We start from the raw sequence: 19,611 nt of genomic DNA on the forward strand, positions 1-19,611 counted from the left end.
TGAGTCGCCCTGAGCCCAGTTCTGACTGGGGAGGGCGGGGTATAAATAAAAATTTATTATTATTATTATTATAGTCTCAGCCATTTGATTTGTGTCTCAGCTCTCAGGTGCCTGATCCTCTCAGAAGCCCAAGTTATTTTAAGTGCTTGTCCACGAAGGACCATGCTGTTCAGCCTTCCTGGGATCTCTCTCCTAAGACAGAAAGCTTCAAATGTCACTAGTTTCCCTTCCCTACCTGTTCCCTTGCCTCCTATCTGTTTTTTCCCCTCGTACTAGCCAGAGATGCTTGAGAGAATATGAAGGCATGCATTGTCCCCTTAAATCAATTTTCTATTCTAGGAACTGTACTTGGAAGGTTCTGAAAAGAACCATTCAGTGATTAAGATTACCTACAAAGGCATACTTACCTTCGGCCACTCACAATTGACATTTTCCTGGATAAACCAGACTGATTTTCAGTACCTATGGCTTGTGTTCAGCCACTCATTTATTACAGCCTGGGAGATTCCTCCCACCAGTCCCCATTCCTTATAGATCAACAGTAATATTCCTTATCTCTATCTAGATTTGTCCCTATCATAGAAACTAGTAGAGTAGAAGATGCTAGACCCAGGGAGGGTGGAGCATTGAAGGCTGTGCACACATTTTACTTGAACTAACCATTTTAATCTCTGCAACTACCGGTATGTCGCTCTAGCAATTCAACTACAATTCAGTCTTTGATCCCAATTTGGACAACTATAACAAATGAATTTCTCTTGCATCTAATTGGGACTCAGGGTTTTTTTTTTGCTAATTCATCCTAGTCATGTTTCTTATGGGACATGACTCTGAGCTCAGGTTCCTGAAGTTATTTTTGAGATGCCCACTCCATGCATTTTGTAAATCTCTTAGAGGCTGCTGTTGTGCAACCAAGCAATCTATAAATTTTGTTAAAAGAAAATAAAAACAGAGGGCTGAGAAAAGAAGTGAGTCTTTCACATGTCAGGATGTTAGGCTTTCTGCCTCACTTCTCTGAACTACGGTGACAATAATGCTCTCACTTAGGCATTCCTTCAAATGATGCTTCAAGGCATGGGTGAAGTATTTTCCCCAGTACTGTATTAAATGTTTCCCCCTCCTCCCATTCATATGAGCTCCATTAGAAAAGAAGGAAAAAGTAGCCACGGGTGTTAAGAAACTTTGCATTCATATAAAACAAGTCACATTTACACTGTTGCAACAATGAAAGAATGAGCAGCACAAAATATAGATGTCTTTCAATGGGAGTCAGAGGCTCAGCTAAATATCTAATTTTACCATTAAAGGCAGGGTGCTAATGTTGTACTTGAAACCTCCTTCCATTGAAAGCAGCATGCCAGACATAGCAAAACATATTTCCAACGAAGAAATACAAAGGTTTTGAGAAAAGGTTGATAGAAATATTACAATTAAAAACACACACCACTTTATATTTTAAAATCTATCTGTCCCTATACATTAATTGAGCAGATATCCCCCCTTAGCTGGTGTATTAACTAATTAAATGCAATAAATGGATAACAGATATTATATTTTTTTAAAAAAATAAATCAGGAAGTTAATTTTATTAAGGTCTAAAGACAACAGTGTATTTCAATGGGTGGTACAAATCCACTCACAGGAACATCAAGTATGCTACAACATTACAGAAAGTCTAGAAGAATGTTACTTGTCAGTTTTTCTGCAATTTTCGCTCAAAGTATGTGCAAATCTTCCTCATGGGAACCGAAGTAGCTACGCCCTGCGAGGGGAAAAGAAAGAAAGAAAGAGTTATGTATCAGGTCAGATACACTTATACACATTGGAGGGGGGCTCTCTCTAAAGCCATTCTAGTTCACAAATTCAAATAATGAACTTCCTCGGGATCCTCATGTAGCCAAAACAGCACCATTAATGCTGAGGTATCAGCAGTCTCTGGGGAATCCCGAGGTTTGCAGAAGTACCAAAAGGAATCTTATTTTATAATACTTTTGTGTCATTCCTCTCCCCACCAGAAAGTTCTCAAACTGGCACAATATGGTTGTCCCCCACTGCAGACAACATAGTTGTGCATGGATTTGAACCCGGACGCTATCAAGCATCATGTCAAGTCTTACACCTTACTGGCTCTTGAGAAGACAACAAACCGCAGAATGCAAGCCTTGCAGTCCACAAGTATCAAATTGATGCTGCTGAGCAAGGGCAGAACCCCCTTCTCTCAAGGAAAGGGCAGCCCTGAGACTCATTCATCATCTGAGTGAGGTAGTGTCTTCCAGGAAACATAATCAGAGAAATTAAGCAAGGTGAAGTTAGCTACCCATGAAGCAAGAGAGCCCCAATTCTGCCCTGGTCTCCAAAAAATGGCAAATGCGTTTCCCATAACCCCAAAGCAAAGTGTCCTTCCTATCACGGAACGGAATGCAGCAGTCCTGTTATAAATGTTTCCATCCCCATTACACAGCTAAGCTCCACTTCCTTGTATCTATTGCTGCAGCTTTGCCTGCTGTGACAGAGCAGGAAAAGAAACTCAGATAACAATGGATGATTTGCTTCCCGGTGCTGTTTCCCGCAGTCAGCAACAACCCTCCTCAAAGCCTTTAGATGGGATTGAAGGGAAGGCAGAAAACGCTTTAAGAAGCTGAAGCCACTCTGAGCAATAGAACAGGGTGGGGTAAACATTCACATAGGGTAAATGGGCTGCCCTACTTCGTCTATGCCTGGCATGCCCTACCTGCTCCCATTTCCCTCACTTTTGCCAGCCACATCCCTTTAACCTATCCCCATAGCACCCTCTGCATCACCCCCATCATTTCAATGCCGCACCACTTGCCATTCCAGCAACTGCAAAAATCTTTGGAAAGGGGGAAACCTCCAAAAATAGAACACACACACACACACATAAATTAAACATTGAGAGTGGCATGTAACAAGTGGAGTATCTGAGGGACTGCAGGGTCCCCTCAGGCACCACACACTGGGAACCCCAGAAGTCAACTCCAACATCAAAGATTTGGCCACGTTAAATGTACTTACAGGCCCTGGTGACACAATTCCTGTCCCAGCTTCCTGTCGCCTCGTGCTAAGATTCCGCAATGGCTGGGAGCTGCAGCCAGACCCCTTTGGAGAAGTAGGCTTGCTATTCCGTAGCTTGTCCCCTAAAGCAGACAGCCAGTTTCTTTTGTCTGGAGAACCGTTCTCCTTGTCAGTCATTTTTCCACAAGGGGCCTTGAGAGGAAGCGAAAGGTTTGAGAAGCTTGCAGGGGAACAAGGATTTCCAGGTGGGGAAGGCCCTTCCAGGCTTTCAGAGGCCTGAGCTTGACCACTGAGGGTCAGGCAGCCTTCCCCTTCCAAGTCTGCTTCCAAAGTGTCCTGCTGTGGCCTGGATTTTTTAGACACCGGGTGAAGATCAGTCACACAGTTGCAGGTTCTTAGGCAATTGCCAGGTCCTTCCTTGCTGGAGTCCAGCCTCCTCTTGGCTCGTGTCTCAAGCCTCAGACGTGGCGATTCAGAAGTGGCATTGACCTGAGGAATCTCTGCTGGGGCTTTTGGTCCCTTCACATGGGAAGATACATTTGGAGTCTTGGTAATCCACTGCTGAATGGACATAACTGAAGGAGGAGCTGGTTTGCGCACTGTGCCTGTAGTGGTTTCCTTCTGCATTGCTGGAATGTAGGCCGGTGTGGCTGAAGGTTTGATCGATGACGATGTTGGTGTGTTGGAGGGAAGAGGAAGATCTCCGGTGTAAGCTGGAGCGCAGGCTGCAGGCTGCGGCGAAGAAATAGGGGGGCTGCCCGTCAGAGAGGCTTTAGCAGGAGTCCCCTGGCTGCTGCTTTGAGTTCCTGAAGGTAAAACACAAAGCCCAGATGAGGACAAAGCAGCCCAAGTGTGAAGAAAGCAAGGGCACAAGCAGGACATACTAGCATTCCACATAGCCTAAGGGTCTCTCATTGCAAACTTCTTAGGATTGCAGCCTAAAATTATGGATGTGCATGCAAGTAAAACAAACACTGAAGCAAGACTCCTCTTCTTGAAGGATTCAAAGACTTGTACAGCGCCCTGCCTCCCAGCTTATAGCTCTGAAGTGAGAGGGAAGAAGAGCTTGCTCTATATTGCAGTCAGTTTAATAGTCTCTGCACAGCCGCAGCTTGTGCCACCCACTAGCTGGATGCATGTTTTAATCAAATAAAATAGTACCTGGTTAAGGCAACAGTGAATCGGAGTGCAAATAACTATTGTGCGCACATAGCACATGTTTGGTGCTCAAAAAGCCAAGGTATGTAGGAAATCTGCTTATGTCTGTGCGATCCTTGCACTTTCTTTCCCATTCCTGAGCTGAATAAAGAATAAGGTATAACATTTTTTCCCTAACAAGAGTCAACTTTTTGACAGTAAATATCCAGCATGGACATCACTTGTAGTTTTCAAGCTGGGAGATTTAACAACTACTTCTGTATCAATAGGAAGTTGTTGTTGTTTTTTTTAAAAAAAGTAGGTTCCCTAAGAGGACAATGACATATGCGTGTGTACATGAGATACACACAGCACGAAAGAACTGGCACATACCCTCCTATTGTTCTGCAAGTTTCCTGCGAGTGAATTCTATGTTGGCAAAACAATCCCTTTCTTCCATTTCTCTGGGTTGAAAGAAGCATTTGTGAAGGTGAAAAAATCAGCCCCCAGGTCAAAAGCAGTATCTGGGATACCCTCTCTTGTGGGTCTGGCACAGGGGTTCTTACATACCTTTTGGGTTTGCTAGGTTTATTTTTTTAGACACACTCATGGGATTTGGGATAGAATTGAAAAAGATCAAGGTATTAGGTCTGGTGCCAATAATTTGCTACACAGCTGTAGACCCATACAAAATTGCTTTAGTGCATCAATTGGGCCTTCATGAATCATAGTGGTTATTAATAGCTTGAGGTTCTAGCTCCTTGACTTGTAAAACTAAGCTGAACAGAAAGGCAAGGACTGCATGGCCTCTCGATTCAGACAGAAACAGCAGCAACTGCAATTGTTCAGGACAAATCCCTACAAACTCCTTGCTCAACACATGCCACACCTCCAACTTGCTATTCTGAACCTAGGGCAGGCTAATGCTCTCTTTTATCCTCTCCACTAATGCCCCTTTTTTCTGCAAATAAGAACAAGTAAGGAAGAACACTGTCCTGAATAATTTGCCACACTATTTCTATTTGCTCTGAATGGACTGTAGGGCAGGAAAAGTCAAGTCATAATTTAGTGGCCTGGACTGAATGCATATCCTTCCTGTTACCTCCATCTTCCCTCTGCTGCCTCCACAGGGTAGGGATCTGTCTTGCTCTCACCCTGTTAAGTGCCAAGCACACTGATAACAGTACAATAAATAGCGTAAACCTGCCTGGTAATTCTGTTCACAGTAGGATTTCTGGATTTGAGATTACAGTTTAGCAACTATGATTGTATCTGCCACTGTAGTCCCATGGATGGGCAGGATACAACCCAAGGAGGTGCTTAGGGCTGCGGACAAAGCCCAGGAGTACTGATTTTACTCAGGAAACTTTTGGGGTGGGGATGGAGGTTGTATAAACATTAGCTCTGAACCACTAGTTCAGCACTACATAACTAGAATTCTTCCTAATCCAAATATTTGTATGCCCTACCCAGAAGATTTAGATAAAGATGGTTTTATTATTATTTATACAAGCCAGGTTTAACCAGGAAATTCTATTTGTTTACATTCCTCGTGCTGCATTGTCCTAGAACAGTAATAGACACATGCACACCCCTTCCCAAGCATAGCTTGGTCAGGTAAATGAGCTTTAAAGATAACTGTAAAAACACAGCTGCTGCTGCTGCTGCTGCTGCTGCCACAATTGCATCTCATGGCTGCCCAGAATTTGATGGCTTCCAGATGTTGGACTCCAATTCCCATCAATCCCAGCTAGCATGGCCAACATGAGTTCAGCAACATCTGGAGGGCCACAGGTTCCCCACCACTGCTGTGAAAAATAGCACTGCCATGAAGAATAGGAGCTCTTTAACTTTTAACCATTTCATTAGTCTTGTAAGGCGGTGGTTCCCAATTAGCTAAGTACTGCAGACCCCATTTTTTCAAAAGTCAAGCCACGGACCCCCTACTTTTGAAAAAGTTGATCTCTGTGGCAGTTTTTGTTATGTGAATTGTGCTACTGTACCCTCCAACGTGTCCCAGCACAAAACCGGGCTGCACTCCTGTGTGAGTCATGTGACCCACACAACAGCACAGTCCCTCCAAATGGGATGTCCTGGACAACTGTTGGTTATGTGCCACGGACCCCCCTGGGAGTGTTACACAGATACCCAATTGGGAACCACTGCTGTAAGACATTTGCTCTCTAGCAGGACATCTTCCCCACAATTCAGCAATGCATGCTTGCTTACTTATTTAACTTTACTTTTTCATTGAACAAAAACCAAACACTATTTTTCCTTCAGAGCAGGTACCTCTTTCAGGATTTTTTTTATTTATGAGTTGCTAACGCGAGATGAGCGCGCAACCCCAGAGTCGGTCACGACTGGACCTAATGGTCAGGGGTCCCTTTACCTTTTTAAGAGGACTCTAGCCAGCTCCTTCTGTTTCCTGTCTGTAGATATCATCAATCTTTTTAGCAACTGGGAAAACTACTCCAAAAGCTTTTATTTTTATGTGCTGGATTAGAGGGGAAGAGCTCTCCCTGCCCTCTGGGTAAGAATACAACACAAAAGCAGCCCAGCTTTTGTCCACCTAGCCTGGCATTGTTTCACTCAGAGATATAGGTCCAAAGAAGACTTCACAGGACATGAACATGAGGTTGCCAGCATCTGACATTCCGAGATGTACTGCTTCCAGACATCAGGCTCCATTAAGGCTTATGGTTAATAGCCATGGCCAAAGCTCCTCCATGTATTACTCCAGCCCATTTTAAAGTCCTCTAATCTAGTGGCCATTATGCTTTGTGGCAGTGAATTACACATGGTAATCATGCATTTGTTTGTCTCTCTTCTGAGCCTAGAGTTCATCAATTTCATCAGCTGACCTTGGAGTTCTCATTTTATGGAGGCAGAAACTTTCCCCCTTATTGACTCATTTCATTCCTCATTATGCACATGCAGCTTCCAGGTCGCCTCCCCCACTCCAAACACTAGCCTTTCCTCAAAGGTGCCTCACCCCTTTGGCAATCTGGGCTGCCCCTTTTTCAGTGATATCCACAGAGCAAGCATGCATGTGATTGGTGCACTTCACTACAGTATGCTGTTGAATTTTTGGTATTTTCGTTTATTGACGTCTATTATACAATTCTTATGGAATTAGGGTGTGTGGCTATCTTTGCCACAAGATGGCCACTAAGTCTCCTCGGGATGAAAAGCTCTCTAACTACACATTGGGAACAGAGAAAGAATGATCCGAACACCATGAAGCGATCAGCAGCACAGGATGCTGCAACTGGATCTGAACTGAAGGAAGGAGAATGTCCTGGCACATCTCAAGAAATCTGAACTTTTGCTTTTGTTTCAGTTTACTGACTTGACTTTCTTTGCTTAAAATAGTGAAATCCCGGGGAGCACGATCCAGAAAGTATTGATGTTTTAAACTGTACCATAGGATCAGTCTATTGGCAATAATCAATGTTGTGCTAGCAAGTGGTCTATGCCACTGTATTATGTCTTAGCGTGTAAGCGTGAATTGTGTGATTCAATCACAATCCGCTGAAACAGACCTATAGTTTTACCACGTTGGTGGTTCTTTTTCTTCTTTGTTATTGAGTTGTGGGAGGAAAGGGATAGGGGAAAGTGGGGTAGAGTGTTTCCATGGGTATGCTTCAGCAATTGTGAAGTGACAGATCCACATGATCACAAAACATTTTTTTTGTATTTTTGGAAGAAAATTAAATAATCTAGAACCAATTGTTTGTGGGATAAAATGCTTAAGTCTATAATTAAAACATGAAGGGGTTAAAACCATAGAGTAAGCTGTCCTGTAAGGTTTAACTTGCCTTGGGAGGGCCTAGTCAGGCATGGCCAAACTCGGCCCTCCAGCTGTTTTGGGACTTCAATTCCCACCATCCCTGACCACTGGTCCTGTTAGCTAGGTGGGAAGGAAGGCTGCCTGATTATGACTGGTGAGCTTCAGTAATTTTCAGTTGTCTCAAGTGGGCCCTGGGAGCACAATGTCTGAGAACTGAGAACTGCACAATACAACCAATCGTAACTTTTTTTATTTGCATAATTCACAGAGAATCCTTAAAAGATAGATAAGAAAAATTATCCTTAATTCAGGGCCAACATAATCAGCTCCAGGTGACCAGCTTACTGCATTAACTTGCAGAGCTGTTTGAATGCTTCCAGTTCTTACAAATGTGTGGCAAGATTGGGTCTTACCATGCCTTTAAATTCTGTTAAGTTGGTACTCACCGAGCCACAATTTTGCCACTCTCAGAGGCACATCAAACTGATTACCTGAATCAGTCTTGTGTGCTTTTAATTACTAGTCTTCCATGAGCTATGCAGGGGGGTGGAAAAAAATCATCTTCGGGCTACACAGGTATTTCACACACTAACAGACATCAGTTTCATATAGCTGTTGCGAAAACCGTTCTCGAACCTAAGTTATGCCAGGCCTCTGCTTTATTAAAGAAATTGTCCCCAAGCTACAAATCTACTGCATGGGAGAGAACATTTGTCAGCGTCTCGGAAGTTCTTACCTGCTCCACTTTGTTCTCCCACTTTCTTCTGGCAGGCCCAACCCACTGAGCTGCTTTTGTCTAGACAGTTCTCTTCTTCGTTTCCTCGCTTTAAGCGCCAAATCTTGACGGTGTTGTCGTCTGAACACGTGGAAATCTGCAAAAGAGCACAGGGAGCCGGCTGAGAAATGCCGCACTTCGCAAACGACGGAAGATGTTGACTCTCTAACAAACAGTGGAAGAGTGGTGAGTTTTGGGAGTGGTAAATGTGACAGAGAAGGGACTTGCAGCTATCCTGCCACATTGAGAACCTCAGGCTCTCTCTTTATTAGCTGAATTTTAAGGCATGTAATGCTATATCATTTCAGATTAGAGCCTGGTAGAATTACGAGTTAGTAATTTTTTTTTTAACCACCTGTCTTATTAAGTTTAAATCAATAGATTTTTATACCACCCCTTAAAAAAAATTCAGAGCCGTTTATGGAATTAAAATATAATAAAACATAGCAAGAGAAAAAAGGTATAAAATGGGCCTTTAGGCTATAACATCTGGTTCCAATAATTGCCAAATATGTCTCTATGCTACCAATATGAGATGCTGGCTGTAGTTTTTGCATTTTCTGCTGCTGCTTTTTATAGATTATGTTTTATGTTGTTGTTTCATGCTGTAAATCCATTTAATCCATTTTTAAAAATCTTTTATTGTTTTAACAGTGATGTTGTTAGCTGTCTTTGGCAATCTATTGGCAATCTATTGGCATAGTGAGATATTCAGTTTTAAAACATGTAACTCTGTATATGATGAAACATTAAAAACCTTCTTGGGGAAAGAATTCCACAAAGAGGTCCTAGCTCTCAATTGACAGGATTTTTAAATCCACTCGAGCTTACAAATTAATAATAATAAATTTTATTTATATCCCGCCCTCCCCAGCCATAACTGGGCTCAGGGTGGCTAACATGAAAATATAAATACATTAAAACATAAAATTCAGCAATTGACTGAAATACAGCTTAAAATCGGATTAAAATCAAATAAGATCAGGAGGCAATGGGCAAATTATGACTATAGGGCAGGCATCCCCAAACTTCAGCCCTCCAGATGTTTTGGACTACAATTCCCATCTTCCCCGACCACTGGTCCGGTTAGCTAGGGATCATGGGAGTTGTAGTCCAAAACATCTGGAGGGCCGCAGTTTGGGGATGCCTGCTATAAGGGTTGGGAACCTTTGGTACTCACACATAAACACACACATAAAACATCACAAGAGGAAAAGGGATTGGGAAGAATGAGGAACTAAGAAAACACATGTTCCATGTAAAATAATATGTGAGAATAAAAAAGGGGTTGCCTGGTGCTAAGATAACCAAGCCAGACGAGGCCTTAAAAATAAATAAAATTATTGTTATTAAAGATTTACTTGGTTTACAAAAGTATGTGCATTGTCTCTTTTTTCAAGTTCTGTTTTCTACAGATCAATTACATTTGTTGTGAGACATTAGTATTGTATATAGTAGAAGGCTGGGGAAGGAAAGGTGTTGGGGTGGTAAAACCTATATTCTTTTACTTAGTGCATGTGTGGGGTTTTGTGTCAGCGTCACTTGGGAAGGTTCTCTTTCTATAATTTATTCGTTTATTACATTTCCTTGGTAGTGAGAGGGATGCGGGGGCTAGGGCATGGTTGGTTGTTTTTAGTTGGCTGTAGTGAGATTTTTTTTGCTTGTGTGTGGTGGGGGGAAGGAATTGTTGGGTCAAGCTATTGATTCATATGCCGTTGGTTGGTTCTTCTTGTTGTCTTGTTCGGCTGTGTATGTGATGAAGGGGAGTCATACCAGAGTGAAAGCATACTCTTCTATTTGTCCCCATGTCAGTTTCAGTCTATCGATTAGCTTTTCTAGTAAGGCATACAGTTTGATACCAGTGGTCCATGTATACTCCTGACAGGTCTCTCCAGTGGTCCTTCTGAGCTCCACAAATGGTGCTCTACAACCAAAAAAGGTCCTTTCATCTGCCTCATCTCACAGTGTCAGAATCAGTTGTAAAGCCAAGGGCTTAAGGCTTTCTGGGCAGGAGAAGCTACTTTTGCTTTGAAGCAAATGAAAAGAAATTATATTTAGGCTTTTGTTAGTGGAGTTTCTTCCAAAAGGCAGGCATAAGGAGAACATGTAAGCAAACCTTAGTGAAGTCAGATGGACACCAGGCAACAGAGGTGACCTCCTGCAAGTGGCCAATGAGCATCATGGGAGGAAGTTGGGGCTCAGATACCTATAGAAAGGAAGAATTGCAGAGAAAGTCAGAAAAGTGAAGACTATGGAGCATCAAAACATCTAGCTGTCAGAAGGACAAACATCAGTCTGGGATATTTTCCAGCCTGGCGCTCTCTGAATGTTTTGTACTACAACTCCCATCAGCCCCAGCCAGCACAGCTGGGGTTGATGGGAGTTGTAGTACAAAACATTCAGAGAGCGCCAGGTTAGCAAAATCTGCTCTGTTATCCACAATTACCAAACAGTGCTGCCTTTCAAACACTGCAGGTTTAAAAGGAAATTGAGAAAACAGTGGCATGCTGAGGAAATGTGTGTGTGCGCGCATGCACAAAATGTTAAAAGCCATCCAAATTCTGCATGTAAAGAAGCTGTACAAATCACGCACATTTGCAAGGCTTATTTTTCTCAGTTTGCGCCAATTGTCTCACTTGTAGCGAGGGGCAATGAACGACGCAGGACATAACCTTCACTTCCCAACCACTGGAAATGTAACTCAGCTGCCACGTCAATTCCTGGCTTCAGAGATATCAGCAGCTGTTGGCTGCACACTTTCAAGCATATGTTATTATAGAATCATATAATTGTAGAGTTGGAAGGGCCCATGAGGGTCATCTAGTCCAACCCCCCGCAACGCAAGAATCTTTCATGCAATGTGGGGTTTGAACCCACAATCCTGGGATTAAGAGTCTCATGCTCTACCGAATGAGATATCTTGTCAGACGTAAATCCCATGAGCTTCTTTTAAAAAGGGGAGCCAACATTATATATATTCCCCATCCCACCCCGTAACCTGCTCAGTGTTTTATTAAGTGACATGGTTTTAAAACAAACAAATAAGGTTGTCAGAAGTCTAAATTCTGCACTCAGAACCACCCATTCCTGCTTTTTCCTTCCCCATCTTCTCCTAGGACAGATATAGGGAAACCTGTGGCTTTCCGGATGTGGTTGGACTATGACTCCCTTATCCCTGACCTTTGGCCATTGTGGCAGAGGGGCTGGAGGGAGTTGGAGTCTGACAACATCTGGAGTGCCATAACTTCCACATCCTTGCTCTAGAATCACAGCACACACAAACCTGGCCACATACAGAGCAGGCATCATAAGCCCAGCTCAACAGCAGCGCTTACAAAATCTCCATTTCTTAACACCTTAGAGTTATATTTTGCACGGCCTTGGTATGAATGACGTCTTTCAAAAAAGAGACAAGCATTTTTAACCCAGGAAAAGTAATAGGGAATAAATTTAAGTATGCAGGTACGGAAAGCTAGAAATCCATACATATGTTGGGCACATCCTGTATTACATCAGCCAGGGTTTGGAAACCTGCGGTCCTCCAAATATTGCTGGACTCCCAATGCTTATCAGCTCCAACCAACATGGGAAATGCTCAGGGACGATGGGGGAGTTGGAGGCCAGCAATATTTGAAGGATCACAGCTTCTCTGATGCTGGCATAAAGCCAAAATCCTGTACCCTGTCAAGAACCTGCAAAATTAACAGCTATGTATGAGTCACTTCAAGTGCAATCTTTTCCATTCTCAAATAATGCAGAATATTTTGGAAATGTCTGGGGTAGCAACAAAGATTATGAGACATATGGGGTGGGGAGCAGGGGAGAGAAGAGAGAAGTACTGATTTTTTTCAGTCACCCTTGCACAGCTTGCTGTAACTCCAAAAAGCTCAGAGCAGCTTACCTCTGGTTCCCAGGCAGGCTCATACCCAGAGAGCTTATAGGGACAGATCTGCTTAGCTTCAGCAGCGTAGCATGTGCCTTCAGACTATCCTCTGGCCCATGTAGGGCACAGCACAAAAAATCCCCACCACCTCCCAAACACACACAACTCCAGCATTCCTGCTTTTCCGTTTGAGACTCCTCAGTTGATTTACCAGGACACTTTCAAATGCTTCTGCAAATCCACAAAGCAAAGTAATTTGCTCTGATGAATTAGGCTGAAGTCCTTTGGAAGCCCGGTTCTGTGTTAGATTCCCTGGCGCAGTGTGCAGACAGAACACCCATATAGGAAGCTATCTGTAAATCAGAATTCTTTTCTTGAAAGGTCAAGGCAACACCCTTCTGCTTCTCAAACAGAAACAGCCGGTTCTGTTTGACTGCCATGCATTCAGAAATCTCAGTAGGCCTTCTTGCTAGATTTGCTTGCTGCGAGTTGAAGGTGACTATGGGGTGTGGCCTTGATCCACTTTCAGGGGGCCTGAGTGCCACAGCCGACCCGGCACCTCTTCACTTGCCTGGTCCACCTCTTAGCTATGCCACGGCCTTTTGACAGGACTAATGTCATGACCAGCAGCTCCTTGCACGCTGTGTGGCAGAGGAGCTTGGGGTGTGTGTGTGTGTGTGTGTGTGTGTGTGTGTGTGTGTGAGAGAGAGAGAGAGAGAGAGAAAGAGAGAGAGAGAGAGAGAGAGAGAGAGAGAGAGAGAGAGAGAGAGAGAGAGAGAGAGAGAGAAAGAAGGCTCCTTTCTCAGAGGGGAAAGGGCCAGAGGAGATGTTGAAGAGCATCAGAAAGCAAGATAAAAGGTTAGTGTGTTATTTATTATTATATAAATAAAAAAACTAGAGATATAAAAGAATGTCTTCTCCGGTGCAGCAAATACCGCCTAAAATTGGACACCTAAGTTGTACTTGGGCTGAGCAAAGTCAAGCTTTGGAACGCCTTGCCACAAGAAAAACACTGTGGCATTCTAGCTATTTGCAAAGATGGATTAGATAAATCAGTAGAAGCTGTCAGTAACTGCCAACTGGTTCTGACAAACTCTGCCTCCGTCCGCTGTCATTTTGTGACTGGCGTGGACCCCTGACCACTGTTTTGCGACTGGTGTGACTCAGTAATTTCCAGGTGCCTCAACTGGTCCCTGGGGAGTGGACAGTTTGAAGACCCCTGTTCTACAGCTTCTTTCTGGAGAGACAACAAGAGGGACAGAGGCGACATGGCATGGAATCTCCACTTTCTGGACTTTGCATACCCACCCCATCCTGAAAGTGCCTTAGGTGTAAAAAATCTTTCAGCACAGTCCTCTATGCATAACTCCTGCTGGCTATCTGTACTGACTGAGGCAGAAAACCTAGAAGCAGCTCCTAGCAATGCCGCAGGTGAGGGAGCGATTGGGAGAAAATGCCACGCCACCTACTCTGACTCATTAGGCCGCTAATGAATAAGGAGTAACCTAAGCTAACCTCAAGCTGCAGCAGATTCTCAGATGCTCGATTCTATTTTTCAGTCGCTCTCCTTCCTGAAGCTGTGAGTCACTGTCAGCAATGTGATATTTGATGGGGATTTGCACTGATGACTAAGCGAACTTTATTAAATTCTTCACCATGTGGGTAAATGAAGCTTTGCAAGGATATATAAAAAGAAAAAAGGATGCTCCACTTTTTCTGATCTAGTTCCTTTTTATTGTTCTGGCAGCTTGAAAAGTTATCTATAAAGTTCTTAAGTAGAATACTGAGGATTGGGTTTAAGTCAGGTTGGCTCATTTTAAAGGGTTTTTGTCCCCTCTGAGTTTAGGTCAGCTTCTTGCCTATATATTTAGAAAATGCCCTGTTCAAAACCCATCCTCTTTGCCAAAGGAGGCAACAACATGGAAACCAGAGCCCTTTTAAGGAGAACAGTTAAAGCTCTTGGTAGGGAGAGTATCTGTGTTTACATCTAGCCATTTCCCCCTTCCACGGTGTGTAGCAATGTCTCACAATCCCTTATTAATGACAGCAGGCCGAAAAAAGATATACTTCTTGCTGGGTCAACATTCATAAGGAATAATAATAATAATAATAATAATAATAATAATAATAATAATAAAGCCCTAAGCAGTTGGTCCCAGTCCTATGGATTGCACTGAGGGGTAACTGACACCTTTGAGCACATCCTTCCTTGCAAATGCTCATCTTTAGATCAATGCATGATGGAGCAATAAATGGAAAAGCCCAGCTTTGGCTTAGCTCTACTATATAGTCAGGAAACACTACCCACCCCCTGCCATAAAGCTTGTGAAATTGCAACTACCCAGACGTTCTGTGGCCCGTAAGTTCAAAAACTGTTTTATGATTTTGAATTCCCTGTATACCCATTTTATTTGTTTTTAATATGCTTTTATATACCACTCCTGTTTCATGCTGCACTTCTGCTTTGATGAAAATGGTTATTTTATGTTGCGCAGCGCCAAGAGATTTACAAAACTTTAAGCAGCTTATAAATGCTCTTAAACCAAATAAACGAACAGACAATCCCAAATGCCAGCCTACAATTCAAGCCTGGCATGCTGGCAAGACGCTCCTGTCCAGAACAGCCAATCTCTGCATGGAAACAAATCTGCACTAACGGTGGAGCCAATTAATGTGCAGAAAAGGCAGAGCCCCACAGCAAATACCCAGGCCCTGCATTAGACCTGGATAGGGAACATGCAGCCCTCCAGATCTAGACTACAATTGCTGCCAACTCTGGCCACTAGCTGATGGGAGTTGGAGTTCAACTTCTGGAGGACCAAAGGTCTCTGTCCCTCGTCTAATACATGACCTAATGCTTTCACCTCCGATGGCTGCCTTCTTCCCTACCAGCTTCTTAGAATTAATCACATTTGAAGCGGTGCTGCATGTGGCATGCCTATAGTGGCCCATAAGGACAATAGATATTCTGCAGCCTCTTCTTGCCCTGGCAAGAGAAAGCAGTTTTCAGCCACAACAAAAGAAACTACTAGGATACTTTTTGTGGAGTACCGTACCACCTAGAGGTATCCCAAATGCTGAGGTAACAATAAAGTTTGCTCTTTATTACTAATGCACCTCCTTTCCTAACAGCTTACACTGCTTCCAGAGAAGGTTATGATAGCACTGAGGGAACTTTACCTCAGGCCACTACGGTGGAGCTGGAAGCAATGATATAACTCCAGTGTGCTCAATGAAGTGATAGGCGTCTTACTAAATTTCCCTCCTATTGGACGATCAGGTTGCGGGATGAGGAGTTGAAGGGTTGGGCCAGGCAGCCATGTAATACCAAGGAGGACGGCAGGAATGTCCCTTGAGAAGTTAAGCCCATGGGTTCAGCATGCAGTGCAGACAAGAAGTGAGGCAAGTTCACCCACGGAGTGATGGTTATTATCTCCATGCAGTCTTACACCTGATAGGCCACAATGAAGAACGACTTGTTATAGTGTCGCGACTGGCTACTTTGCTTGTGTGAACCTGCCCCAACTCCCAGACTTAGCTCAGAGAAATGGCCAATGGCTCAGTGGTAGAATGCATGTTTTGCATGCGCAAGATCCCAGGTCTAATTCCTAGATTGTTCAGGTAGGTTTGGGGAAAATCCCTAACCTAAAGAGCCACTGCCAGCCTGTGTTGACAGTACCAAGCAACATGGACCAGCGAAAGACTTGCTGAGAGGTGGCCCCCTATGCTCTTTTGAAGGTGGAAGAGGTTATTGCTTTGCGCAGAGACAACAGCTAATGAATAATGGTTTTGCAGTACCCAACAAGCAAGGCAATGCATAGTACATAATTTAAGATTAACAGAACACAAAACTGTATCTGCAAGATAATAATCTAAGCATACATATACTTGAGGTAAAGTAAGGAGGAAGGACATAAGGGAAGGACAGTTAAAGAACACCAGTTAAAATCTCTGTGGAACAGAGAAGGCTGGTAGATAACTGAGCATTTCAACTTTCAAAAAGGCTTTGACAGAAGTCTCTCAACCAAAGGTTCCTAAGGAAACACTGCAATCATGGGGTAAAACTGGATAAATCCTCTTATGGGCCAGAAACTGGATAAAAAACAGGAAGCGGAGAACAGAAATAAATTGACAACTCTCACAACGGAGGGATGCAAGAGGGGGGGAGATTCCCCCAAGGATCTCTGTTGGAACTGCTGCTTTTTAACTTGCCAAGAGAGAGAGACAGACAGACAAAGTATGAGACAAGAGATCTATTGTTTGGTCCAGCTAAGGATCTGGAATCAGGAGGCATATAAAGAGGGATTAAAGAAGACAGACAGGAGCAACAGAGCACACACATTTTTTTAAACAACAACAGAACTTTACTGTGAACTGAAGAGAAAGGGAGCCAGAGCAGAGAAAGAAGACAAGGAGAAATGTGGTCACATTTATGAAAAGCTGCAGAGTGTGTCTCTTCCAACTCAGAAGCTGACAACTTAAGGGCTGGACAGATATACATGTTTCTGCTGTTGCTTTGCAGCAAAAGGCTTGGCTCTCTTTTGGGGGTCTCTCTTCAGCTACCTACCTTTCTGTAGTGTACTTGATCTCTGCATATGGCACAGCAACTTGGAATGCAGTGTGGAAAAGGAGGCACTGGAAGGCAGAAGATCATTCTTTGGGGCAAGGGTTTTTTTGGGGGGGGGGTGAGGGAGATATATAGCCTTCTGTTCTTTCCAACGCTATTTTTGCTCAAAATAGGCAAAGGAATCATGTAGATGTCAGTATGGCGTGATTCAATTTCATGCTTTGTTCCTCTCTCAGAATCTGATGTGTTCCTGGTGTGGAACAGTGTGATGGAAATGAACTTGTATCCAACTTTTCGTAGCTGAGAGATGAATGAATCCGAGCGGTAACATTCCAGAATTTAGGACAGAAGTTTTAAGAATCACGCATGAGGAAAGACCGCCCATTACACAGTTTAAAAGTGCAATCACAGATTTGTACCTGCTGTGTCCAAAGTCAACCCAAGTTGACAGGGGGAGAAGTGGCCACTCTAGATTCTTATTCTGGACAGGGACAACCTAATTCAGGGGTTCCCAACAAAATTTTCTCGAGGACCCCTCATCGAGCCGCTATTGTGACAAGGACCCCCATTAATTCCTAATCCTAAAATTAAAAAGTGAGAGCCAAATTAAGAGTCTTTTTATATTTTATATTTATACATTTTTTTACAGTTGCTTGAACATCAAATGCATTATCTTCCTCTTCATCTGTAGGCCTTTGTCGTTTTAACGAACCACTTTTTAACCAACGGTCCATTTTTAACTATGTGAACTGTAGCTTCCGCGAAAAACAATGCTTTGTTTACAAACACTACTGTTTTGCAAAGAGGCAGCGCGCGCCAGGGAGGAGGGAGGGGAATGGAGAAGACAGGGTACCTGCGCAGTAGCGCACAAATGAAGCCGACGCGCGCAAAGCATCTTGGGGAGGTGAGCGTTAGTAGAATGCGCGCGCTGCCTCTTTGCAAAACAGTAGTGTTTGTAAAGCGCCACCTAACTTCATACAGCAGAACTACTGCCTCTATCTAATTCTAGTTTTGCGCTAGACTCTGCTCATGCAGGAAGCGGCCAAAACAAAAAATCTGTTATCATACAAAATATATTTAATATATTTTTTATTCTAATAGCATCTTGCGGACCCCTCTGGCATAGCTCGCGGACCCCTGGGGGTCCCCGGACCACCTGTTGGGAACCACTGGCCTAATATATGTTGTCTATGCTGTGGTAATCTCTAGGTTATATGACTGCAATGTGTTATACACAGGGCTGTCTCTGAAGACTGTTCTGAAACTTCAGCTAGTGCAGAATTTGGTGGCCAGGTTGCTCACCAGGGCAAGATGATTTGAGCATATAACACTGATCCAATGGCACTGGCTGTCAATTAGCTTCTGGGCCCAATTCAAAGTGCTGGGGTTCACCTGTAAAGCCTTAAACAGCTGAAGACCGCAATACCTCAAGGACCACCTCTTTCCATATGAATCAACCTGGACCCTGAGATCATCATCCTAGACCAGGGGTCAGCAAACTTTTTCAGCAGGGGGCCGGTCCACTGTCCCTCAGACCTTGTGGGGGGCCGGACTATATTTTGAAAAAAAATGAATTCCTATGCCCCACAAATAACCCAGAGATACATTTTAAATAAAAGGACACATTCTAATGTAAAAACATGATGATTCCCGGACCATCTGCAGGCCGGATTTAGAAGGTGATTGGGTTGCATCCGGCCCCCGGCCCTTAGTTTGGGGACCCCTGTCCTAGGCCCTTCTTTGTGTGCCTACTCCATGAGAGGTGCGGAAGGTGGCAACAAAAGAACAGGCCCTTTCTGCAGTGGCTTCCCACTTGTGGAATGCTCTACCCAGGGAGGTTTGCCTGGAGCCTTCATTATACACCTTGGCTGATTGACACCCAATGCCCTTTTAAATGTGTTGTGGGAGCGGGGTGGGGTGGGTTATTGGCTTGTTCTTGTTCTTATTTTTATTATGCATTTTGTGTTATTTTACATTGCAATTTTATGTTGTGAAACTGCCCTGAGATCTATGGACGAAGGGCGGTATTGAATATTTAATAAATAAAATTTAGCAGAAGGCATCTCTTACTGAGGTTATGGTGGACAAAAGAAAAGCCTAAATAAATAAGTGCTCTTGGGTGGAGAAATAATAATACAAAAGCCGTTTGCATTCCTCCTCACATCATCTCAGTGTGCCAGCTAAGCTTCTCAGCTGCTAGCCGGTGCTTGGGAATTTTGCTGAAAGCTCTGGCTCAGCCACCCTAATAATGCAGAGGCCTTAACTCCTGAATACTAAGGAGCTAGGAAGGTGAAAGGTGGAGCAGGAGGAGAGGAAGAAGAGAGAAAAACCTAATGAAAGAGCTTGTGAAATGGGTAAAGTGTTAGGAGAGGAGGAAAGAAAAAGAATCAAAACAAACCATTAGACTCTATTAAATATGAAGC

The 19,611-nt window shown here is 43.5% G+C and overlaps 1 protein-coding gene across 1 annotated transcript in view; it reads right to left on the reverse strand.

Annotated features, from left to right (window-relative positions):
- Positions 1 to 1,209: 1,209 nt before the first annotated feature.
- Positions 1,210 to 19,611, reverse strand: part of DTL (denticleless E3 ubiquitin protein ligase homolog) — a 31,094-nt gene continuing 12,692 nt past the window's right edge. The window contains exons 12-15 of the mRNA XM_035111282.2: positions 10,855 to 10,944; positions 8,700 to 8,835; positions 3,034 to 3,839; positions 1,210 to 1,762 (exon numbers count right to left, since the gene is read on the reverse strand). Of these exons, the coding sequence (XP_034967173.1) occupies positions 1,694 to 1,762; positions 3,034 to 3,839; positions 8,700 to 8,835; positions 10,855 to 10,944 (1,101 nt within the window). The 3' untranslated portion in view covers positions 1,210 to 1,693. The remainder of the gene's footprint in view (positions 1,763 to 3,033; positions 3,840 to 8,699; positions 8,836 to 10,854; positions 10,945 to 19,611) is intronic.

Source organism: Zootoca vivipara, chromosome 3 (genome assembly GCF_963506605.1).
Source record: "Zootoca vivipara chromosome 3, rZooViv1.1, whole genome shotgun sequence".
NCBI classification, from domain to species: Eukaryota; Metazoa; Chordata; class Lepidosauria; order Squamata; family Lacertidae; genus Zootoca; species Zootoca vivipara.